The sequence below is a fragment of the Rhea americana genome, unplaced genomic scaffold, assembly GCF_003343005.1.
Source record: "Rhea americana isolate MKP2758 unplaced genomic scaffold, rheAme1 scaffold_2, whole genome shotgun sequence".
NCBI classification, from domain to species: Eukaryota; Metazoa; Chordata; class Aves; order Rheiformes; family Rheidae; genus Rhea; species Rhea americana.
Genome location: NW_028186149.1, coordinates 16,064,574 through 16,075,724, shown reverse-complemented (window position 1 = coordinate 16,075,724; position 11,151 = coordinate 16,064,574). Strand labels below are relative to the sequence as shown.

General features: G+C 35.2%; 1 protein-coding gene across 5 annotated transcripts in view; it reads right to left on the bottom strand.

The window, feature by feature from the left end:
* PTBP2 (polypyrimidine tract binding protein 2) overlaps positions 1 to 11,151 on the bottom strand; it is a 52,333-nt gene that overhangs the window by 5,912 nt on the left and 35,270 nt on the right. For all 5 annotated transcript variants that reach the window (XM_085303617.1, XM_085303613.1, XM_085303614.1 and 2 more), the window contains exon 7: positions 6,152 to 6,347. In XM_085303617.1, coding sequence (XP_085159743.1) covers positions 6,152 to 6,347 — 196 coding nt within the window. The remainder of the gene's footprint in view (positions 1 to 6,151; positions 6,348 to 11,151) is intronic.

The window sequence follows — 11,151 nt, the reverse complement described above, 5'->3', positions numbered from 1 at the left end:
TAAAATAAAGTGTATTTTACGAAACACACACAAGTCGTTTTTAAAAAGTACCTATATCAGCACAAGTGTTGCCTACAACACTCTACAAAACAGATCGTTCCACTATTCAAAGCTGGTCAATGATTTGTGAAATGGATCATTAACAAACAATGAAGAAACATGAAATAATTTTGAATCAAATCAAGCAAGCCTCAAAAAAAAATGGAAGAGATGTAAAAGTATTTTCTTTCCAATTAAATATTTTTCTGCATCAAAATCGTTCCCATTGCACTCCAAAATATTTACAGCATCTAGCTTATCAAGATGGTCTAAAGTAAGTGTTGATCAAATCAGCAACAAAAATAGATTGTTCTTTGCATTATAACACCCTTATTTTACATCACATAGAGAGTCCTCATTTAAACTTGATGCTTCAGGGTAAACATACAACACCAAGTTAGTCGGGTTTAAAAGCCTATAAACCCCTCATAGCCCTAGCATAAATGAGGTAAGGGGGAAAGTTTCTGAAACTGAAGATTCAAGGTAACACCATATTGATAATGAGGCTTTTTGCAATTTGATTCCATTAAGAAGCATGTTACCACTAGCTAGGCTTGCAACCAGGCTTCCTGTTCCAAGGAAGCCCAGATCCTATAGAGGAACGGTACTTACTTACGCAGGTTCTGCCCTGTCAAGTCACTGAAGCACTAGGTAGTGTATGTTACTTCCAGGATCTGTGAAAGGTTTGTGTAATACATGCACACTATACATAGTTTATATAAGAATACAGTATCAAATATGACCAGCTTTATTTTACTAGACTTTGTAAAATCTACAAAGGATATAAATAAAATGTGTAACAACCAGGAAAAAAAAAAAAGAAAATAGAGCTTCAGTTTTTATTTTCTGCTACTACATTTGGCCTCTCAAATTTCAGTATTTTGGCAAACCTTCTAATGCTCATCTGACAATGCTAACCTAACACAACAAAAACTTTTGACCAGTGTTCCAGTACACCTGATGGCCAGTCTAAATATAATCTTTATATGTTGTAGCCAAGATAAACTTTCCTTCCTATATTATTTTACTGAAATTCATAAGAGAAATTATTTAGCTTCAGTCAATGACCAAATATTAAGTAGATAAATTTACTGATGAATATAGTTATTAAGAAGACTCCCAGCCTTAGTATCGAAAGGGAACGCACAGGAAAAAAAATGGTAAGTGTGGTTATCAGGTTTATTTAGTTTCCTAAAATTCCTAAAATCTTTATTCCAACTCTTCAGTCATGTATTGAGACAGAAATTCGTTAAAATAATTAACAAACTGAAATTTTGATGGGCTGGACAAGTGACCAAAGAGAATATCCATCACTACTTGTGCTAGTGGTTAACAGTATTACTGACAGAGCATGATATTAAAAAAACCACTGTGCCATTAAGTAAATATATGCTTTTGGAAATATATTCTGTTAATTCCCTGTTAAAGTAGATACAGAAGAACAGTAAAGGTTCTAAGGAAGGAAATCAAAGATATGGAAAGTTTTCTGATACAGAGTTTGAGAGACGGAAAATGTTAGTATTCAGGGGTAAAGCCAGAGGTACACAAAGTAMTGAATAATGAGAACATCATTTAGGCAGCTTTAGCGATCTCTCATGACACAAGATAAAATAAAAAATTTACTCGACTCAAAAGGCAACAAATACGGTATTATCTGCGGCATTTGTGCTATTGACTATATAATAGTAATCAAAATGGAAAACCTAGCTTGTCATCCTCCCTTTCATTCTGCAAACACACTTAACAGGTGTTGAGGAAATATTAAATGAGACATGGAAACAACAGCCAGTTACATTAAATAAGCAAAAAAAGGRGACATGTAACATGCTCCATCTCATAGGGCAGTCACTAGCTATGTTGGGGTTAGGAAGGAACCACCCCATACATATGTCACTGTATGATCATGCACTACAAGGACTGTCAGAGGTTCCCAAGAAATGCAGCAGTACCAGCAGCTGTCAAAGGATAGCAAATTAGACAGAGCACTACTAGCCCAAGCACAGCAGTTGCTGTGTTTCTCAAAATCAATTTTGCATGMAAGTGAAAATATTTCACTGAGCTATATACATAAAATTGTAATATTATTTTATATATATATATTATATAACAAGAAGTAATAATTACGGGCTACATACATACACTTCTTAGTAATATAAGATAGTAAGACAGTGATGCGTAATTTACTTTCATGTTAAAGCCCAAGAATATAGCTCCCTTTTCAAATAAAGATAATAAGGGAGACAGATAAAGAAACCACCTCCACACAAGCAAAGTATGCTTTGTGTGCAAAGTGTGCAAAAGCAAAACCACATTCACAAAAAAAATCACACTAATATATGGGCAACCCTATAAATATCACACTGAAGTCCTCTAAAAAAACAACTCTAAAATACAGTTATGGTCTAAAAATCGTATTTTGGAAATGTAATTCAAAAGCTATTCAAGTCTTTCTATTTTGAACAGCATAAACTGGCTTCACATTTATTTTCACTCAGCTACTACAGAGGTCATATAGACAGAATAGTGAGGAGTAAAGGTACGACAAATATCCACCAGAAGGGAAATAATTTATACCAGGAGGAAGGGAAATTTATACCAGGTCAACAGCAACCATTAAAAAAAAAAAAAGCTAAAATTATTAGAGCATTTCAAGATTTTTAGTACAACTAAGCACCTCTCTCTAGCCTCAGAAGTTTTAAGGTAGTAAATATTTTTTAGGAATAAGGGAATTCAGAGACTTCCAGTGCCGCTTTTATGGCTCTTTTCATATTTGGGCAGAGAATAACTAGGTAACACATGTTTTAACAAGTAAAATTCTTCATAGAATTAGACTCTCCATCGTACATGTTTCTGGTCCCGCTGAAGAAGTTAAAAGACACAGACAAATTCAAAACCATTCATACAAAAATATTTTCAGTAATTATCCTGTAAACTAGATTCATTTAATAAGAATTTTAAGAACCACCAGTGGAAAATACTAATAAAGATAGATTAAGGATGACAGCAAGGGATAAATGTGTAGAAACCTTAATCACAACAACACATTTCTAGCTCTAATATTAAACAAATATCAAACTGTTATACAAATGCAAATATTAATGTGCAAAGTAGTTTAATGCCAATTTAAAATAAGCTTTTATTTAGCATATTAATGTTGGTCCAGTATAAAGTAGCTTATGTTTATTTAGAGATTTCTTTTGAAAACATCTTCTGTACCTTTTTTCCCTCTCACATAGGAAAACACATATCCCCCCCACCAAAAAAAAAGCGTCCAGTAGTGATTTCTTCCTTCTTTCAAAGAAAAAAGGTTCATTTCAAATGTCAAATTTACAGTCTCAATGATTTCTGACCACTGAGTTTCTTCATAGCAGAGAATGCAGCATGTAAGTGAGTAATAATGCATCCAGACTAGAATTATCTGCTTGGAAATCATATTTCTAACTGACTTCATTTCTTGGAGAGATCAGACAACCTACATACTCACAGAAAAAGCAATTCTTGTTCTGTAGATTTTTACAGTTTGCCATTTAGACAAGTCAAAAAATATTTTTAATAAATAGAAGGAGGACCAATTTGTATTACAATTACTACTTATCAATCAATATGCTATTAGTGATTTAAGGACTATTTTAAATGTTAGCTACTTTATCAACATAATCAGTTGGAATCAGTGGCGAATATTTTCACTAATTATTTTAGCTTCCAACAATTATACCTGGAGAGGTTCTTGTTTCTTCTGAGTATTAACAAAACAAAAATATTATATGCTTTTTTCCTAGCATTTTTAGTTATTTTCCCTCAAGGAGGGCATTTACTTTTTATATCACTCCTAGTGCATCTTTTTACATGATACCTGAAGTAAAAATTAGTAATGCCATTTTAGTAATAAAAGGTATGCTAAAACCATAAGCATAACAAGAATTCTAACAAGAATGCCACAGGTCCAACTTATGTTTACTCTTCAGATTTCCCTGTGTGCTCAGAAGAACACCATATCCAGCTTCTTTAAGTCCCTTCCAATAAAATGAATGTTTTTACAAAAGAACAGCTAAGCATGACTTATCTGTACAGCTCATCAAAATACTACTGTAATTATGAACTTCTTACATTCTGGAAGCATAACAATACATTTAAATTCATCATTTAACAGCTGCTGTACCATTCTAAAATAAGTCATCTTTTCGCAACACAAAAGTAGGTAACAATAAGGAATGAAAGTTTGATACCTTGCAAGAGTATTAAAATTGAAACCCTCCAAAACCATAAAACACAGAAATATATGATTAAGAAGGTTATCATCACCAACAGATGGAAAAACAGTTTAAATGCTGTTGCTCATCACTTTACCAAGCACACTAAGACATGACTGACTTCACTGATGCTCAATAAATTCTTGACAGCTGCAATGAAAGTTACTGCTGTCATGTCAATCTTATTTTCCTACTGCTTAGGAAACCAGTACATTTGAAAAGGTGTATCCACAGAGTGACAATTAAAATACCTAATTAGCAAATATGACCTGCATCATCATAATTTTACTAGAAAAAACCTTAAAATACACAAAGAAAATTAATTTGACTGAAACCAAAATGTTAAGAAATCTAAATAGTTTCGTAGGGAAAAAATTTACAAGCACATCCAAGCAATTTACAAGCTAAAACACTCTGGATCCTAGTGTCAGGAGTTATGAATGTCTCCATCTTCAGACACCTTATACACCTACGGTATTTCATATTTTCCCTAATACTATTCCCCAAAATTTCTGCTGTAGCTACAAGTGATGTACTGTAAGTCAGACTGGAGGATCTGTAGTCAAGCATTCCAGAATCTAGGGGAAAAAATATATATACATGCAACCAAAAGTTTTTCCTTTAAATGATCTGATTTCTGACAAGGGCAGGTATAGTGCAACATTCAGCTACCTCAACTACCATATTTATCCCCATTCCTGTGCTGACTTACTCCATTCACTACACACCTTCTAACTTCAACAAATAGGGAGCAAAAGCCTTTCTTTACTACCTAACTCTGACTCGACCCAAGTTGGGTCATCTTGTACAAAAAAATAAGGCATGAAATTCATGTTTCCCACAAATTTTCTTTAAAAGGAAAAAAAGGAAAATGGAGAAAGAAGAAACAAAAGATTTTAAGTGAGAAGAACAATGATCACAACATAATACACTGGGTCTTGTAAAAAAAGAAGAAATTAATTGTGAATACTATTAAATATTTACGTGAAAGGTACTTTGACCAAACAACAACTACTTGACAAAAGGAGCTGTACAAGTTTAATTTATCACAACTCATTACATAAGCCTAGAACATTAAATTTTTTTCCTCAAGGCATGCAGAACATGCTGAATTAATTACTTTACTAATAGCTAGAAGGAATGTTTATCTACATACTGCTCAGCACATTTCAGTTACTACTTCTGATGAGCTCCAAAGTTGACAGGATATTAAAATTCATCTACCATAGTACTAGAAGTTATGAGTGCTAAAGTGAGAAAACTGTATACACACAAACACACAACAGCTTCAGATTTTTCTTCCTGTTATTTACAAAAAAATAGGGTAGCACTTTTTTTTTTTTTTTTTTTTTTTTTTTAAGTACAGAACAACCTTTCCTCATTGAAGGCAACAAAATGAGTTTTTCATAATCCGATAATATAAATAAGGACCTTAACTCTGATCCCAGTGAAATCATTAGCAAGACAGTGATCCGGGGGGAAAAGAAAAAAAAAAAGAAGAAAAAAAGTAAAATCTATGTTACAAGTTAGACTAGTAGAGTGAACAAGGTGGGCAGTAGCAGTCAACTGACAGGAACGTATGAAAGAGGGAAGGACAGACTTGTGTGAGAGGGAGGGAAGCAAAACTAATTCCTTATACTCTGCATTTGCCTTCTTGACATGCATTCTCTCTTCCATTTATGCAGGACATCTACAGACAGTTGTGTAATTGTGTTACTATAATTCAGAACACAATATAGACTGAAYCCTGAATGCATCTTTAGACACTGTTGTAATTTAAGATGTTTAATTATTAAAGATTAACAAACACTTTTAGCAAGTGACTCTGGTACACATAAGAACAATGTCAATGTCAGTCATACCTAGAAGTGAAGTCTCTTTTGCAAATGCTGCAGCAATAGCTGGGTCCAGTGCTGGCTGTCCATCACCAGATGGAAGATCAGGACGAGTGTAATCCCTGCTTTTATCATTGTTGTATTTAACATTTAAATTCACCAATTTGGAAAAATCAATCCGGAGGGTACAGCAAGCGTTATAAATATTTTGACCATCTAAGGCCTGAAAAGGAGAGACAATTTATTTAAATACACAATATATATTCTTTTTGAACAAAGGTCAGTACATAGATATTTACTCATTTTACTGTGTCGTTTAAAACCAAAGATTAAAATTGAATTAGCCTAAGCTTAACGTGATTCCATGAAGCTTAATGTTTTACTCATCTTACCTTGAAACTGTTCATGCAAAGTGCCAAGAGACATTTTAATATAGTCAAATTTAAAAGTTAGTCTGTTGAATTTAGTTAACTTGTAATCCACATTACAGCTTTAATGCCGATAAAATGCCAAGTAATCACAATCTCACACAGGATGACCAGAGAGAATATGAAAAAAATCTAGACTCAAATACCACGTATTAGAAGGCTATCTACTGAAGTAGGATGTTCACACCATTCTTGCACATTTTTATTCTCCCTTTAAAAGGTAATTAGTGCAGAAATGTAAAAACTAACATTACTTGCTAACCTAGTTTTACTTACACTTCTTAAAAATTTCCTATTTGCACAATTAGTGCTTCTGAATGTACGTCTATTCAAAACAGAACTCATAAGGCCTGTGAATATGGCACTCCTAAGAGCATACAAAAACATTCTATAGAGGCCTAATTATAAATGTCTTGTCTGTATTTGTTATAAAGGTGAATCGATGTTTTAAATTTCTCCTCATTTTAAAATCCCCAAATTCCTGAGACCAGTAACTATTTTCCAAACAGAAGCCATCTTACAACTAAAGCACTACTGGCAAACCAAGTCTCAGATCAAACAAACTGATACAACATGAATTTTACTCTATCTGCATTTTGGGAATACTTTTCCTTCGCTCAAAGCACAAACATCTAAATACGAGAGAAAAAAAAATGTAAGTTTCTAACTAAATTATTTTACATTTTTAAGAACTGTTAGAAAGTGAAGATACAGCTCATGTTAAAATCAAAGTCTGATCAGTCAAGCTATTCTGCTAAGTAAAACACTATCTTATATACACATATGGAGGAGAGGGGAAGAAAAAAAAGGTTCAAAAATACTACTACTGCTGAACCCAAACTAGCTCCTCCAGAGCTAGCTTGGTTACATTTGCAATTTACTTTCCAACATTTTCAACTTCTGGTACAACTTACTATTTTGAGCCAAGCACTGCAAAAACATAGCATGCCTGCTGGGCATGGAAGCAACATAGCTATTTTCATACAGTGATGCATCTAAAAACTCAACATCCTGCAGATACTCCTACTAGATCAGAACCAGCAGAGCTGCCCCTTCCTACAAATGTATTATCACAGCTGACACATCACCAGGGCTCATGAAATTACTTGAAAGAACCAACACCATTAGCAGTCAACATACAAAAATGAGGTAAGTCAGTACTGTTAGAACTGGGAAAGTAAAAGAGGAGGAGAAGACATCAAAAAAGAAAATCTAGATGTTATCTCAACAAATACTTGGCAACCAAAGAGAAATTTCTGTGTGTGAAACTCAACTTTAGCAACACTGCTTTATCCAATATATGTAAAGCAAAATCTAATGCCCTAATTAATAGAATACAAACTGTCAGGTGGTAGGGAGAGGGAATCACAGAAACAAAATTTGCTAGCTCTTTTATACATAGTGATAAAGCACAATCCAAGATGCCTCTAATGGTGGCATCTAAGAAGAATTTGAATACTTATGCACATACAAAAAGAGTACATCTCTTATCTTCTAAAATCCACTATGATAGACATTAAAGGTATGTCCAGTTTACCCTGCCAAAGCTCATACATTGTGCAAGATGTTATTGCCATCAATAAAACAAGCATTTATATAAAGAAATGAACTGGACCAAAAGGAAGTACCCACTAGTTTTGTCCAAGTCATAAAAACATGAAACAAAGCTCAGTCTTTAAAATACAWTTAAATTTTACATTTTACTACCATATGGAATCTACAGATACACCAATTTATGGTAGGCAATTTATAGAAGGTTGTTAATCTGACAGAAACCTTTATTTTAAAAGCAGTAGCAAACCAAAACACTACTCAGGGTCAGATTTAAAACAGACGCTAAAGAGATCCACGTAGAGTAAATAAAACTTCACACTGAAAAAAACGAAAGCGCTCAAGCCTCACYTTTCTGAAAAAAACTCAAAATGACTTAAAGTACATACTAAAGAATACTGCACAGAAACCCCTTGTAGCTGYGATTTAGGCTGTCTGAAAGAAGCTCCTGAACTGGAATGAAGGGAGACACACTAGCTCTAAATGAGCACTTAGTCATACTTTGGGAAAGACTCACTGCAGGTTAAAAACAACTCCCCACATCCCTCTCTGCCAGTAGCATCACACCCCTCTAACAATGCAAGAAAAATAAGCAACCGGAATTTTTCATGATTAACTGATCCCATGTAAAGTCACAACTGTGCATGTGTCATGAGCCCTTTCTAGTATGGCAACAAAAGGAAGTGCAGAAAACCCTCAAGCTCGTCTCAGACATCTTTAAAAACCTGAGAAGACATAAGCAGCACGATTAGTGAATGTACATACAGATATCATCTCAAAGAACTCTAGTTACTAAGAAACCTCTCTCTCTGAGCACCTATCTACACATACATTCACCTCCCTTTCCCCCCATGCCAAATGAAGAAATATCGCAGTACCCTGCTACAAAATGAGTGCATCATTCTTGATCACCTGTGACAGGAAAACCATGAATTAAGAACTTCAACAACAAAAGTATCAAAAGTTAGATCACTGTGTTTTACTTAGGAGTGTGTGCTGAATTTTCTGAAATTCAGCCTATGTCACTAGCATCTCCCTTYCTGCTCCCCCCTCCCCCTTTTCTACTAAGTATCCTCTTTTTGGACTTTCACAAGGAGACAGACAGACACAGACAGGTTTACCTGCTGCAAAAAGTTTGTTAGTATTTAGATCCCTGAAGAACCACACTGATTACATGAGCACACAACAAGCACACAAACAAGCCCAGATAGTAAGAATATACAGAAGACCAACAGAAAAAAAATAGCAAAAGAAGAAAGAAAAATCCCTTTCTCAGTTCAGGATGATACACAATCTAGAGTGGCAAATACCTGAAGTGACAGAAAGAGTGCTTGAGCACAACTCAACATTGCAAACATACTAGCATCCTTAGAAAATCGTCTACAGTCATCAGTTCTTTCGGAGGGCTAAAAAGATGGCAGCTAGAGTCTGTGTAAGGCAATAATTGCTGCAAAAATAACAAGAGTAGGGTTGATTTCAGCTAGATGTTATCAGAAGGTGATGAGGACAAATCAGACAAAAGGCCATCACTCAAGAATCTGAATCTAATATGATCTAAGAGAGTCCAGTAACTTTTCACGTGAAGAGATAGAAAAAAAACAATTATCCAAGTGCATTCAATTCCTTTTTCTCACAATCACTAGCTACAGTGCACGACTCTATATCAGTCATAATAGTTAAGGAAGGGAACAAGCCAGAAATAAACAAGTCAAAACCTCAATATTGGTGCAAGTTGGAGTTGGCTAGAACAAAGTTACTACCACAGAAGCATTCAAAATATTCAAATGGTCCAAAAAGCTCAGATCTAGAGCCCCAAAGATATTAAAGTTTGCTCATACCTTAAGGGAGCATCTTTCATAGAGGCAAGAATGAGCAGAGGCAAGAACGAGCAAGAAAACCTAACAGAGAAAACAGTAGCAGAGAAGCAGGGAACTTGTAAGGATCCAGCACAGACAGCTATGGCATAGCTACTTACAGTAACAACAGCCATATAGGAAATAAAGAAATGGAAGTCAACAGCACAAAAAGCAAGATCAACTTCTGAAAGAGTCATGTTAAATCACCCTTCCTTTTTTCTCAGTGACCAGGAGGATGGAGAGATGCAAGCTACTGACTGATAAAAGATTTCACAGATTCAGAGGTGAGACAGCAAGATGGACCGTTCCAGTTGAAATAAAGGGACAAATAAGTACTGCTTCCTCCTACTGCTAAAGTGATAAACCCTGCAGAAGGTTGTTTGCAGAAGGGCAATAAAAACGTCTATGTAGTCAACATAGAGTCACAGCACTTTGATCTCTCATTCACAAATGTGGTTGTGAATGTTGAGAGAAGATGTCAAGCAGTAAAGTACCCTTTGAGGTTCCAAGATGGTGCCACATCCTTGAACAACTGATGCAGAGACAGCTTCACGCTGGTAAGAGTCAGAAACCTCTAGGGTCTGGGTCAGAGAAAAAGAACATGCTTAGAGTAATTTCTTCTCTCCAACTTTCCTCTCCTGAATGAAGGGCTTTCTAATTTAATGGATACAATTCACTGCTCTGCTCTTTATTCTCTATGCCTGTAAATCTTTGTAAAAAGAGAGCCCACTGAACAAAAGTGCTACAATCCTGGGAAATACGCTTTGATGAGCCTCCTCTAAAGTCTGTATAGACTGAATCTGTGATCTGTGGAAYGAAGTGCCTCCACAGAACATGGTCATGGTAGCCCTCTATCAAAAAGGGACATGCCACTGCCCATATTGCTTCAATAGTTCATATACAGTAGATAGAAGATGGATATGAATAGAGTCTTGGAGACAGAATATGGTTTGGTATTTTCATGTCCTGACTTCCCAGTTCAGAACTTAGCCCAGGAACTTAGCTAGCAGGTATTTGTGGAGGCAAAGGGCTTCAAGTCACAGCAAATAGTGTACATGGCCCTCTCCTTTTCAAGMAATATACACGCCTACACTGATGATCCCAGATTAGAAATAGGTCTACTGCAGGATGAGAACAGTTTGAGAGCACTTGCCAAGGTCTGATAGAGAATGATCAAATTAAATAGGAAAGA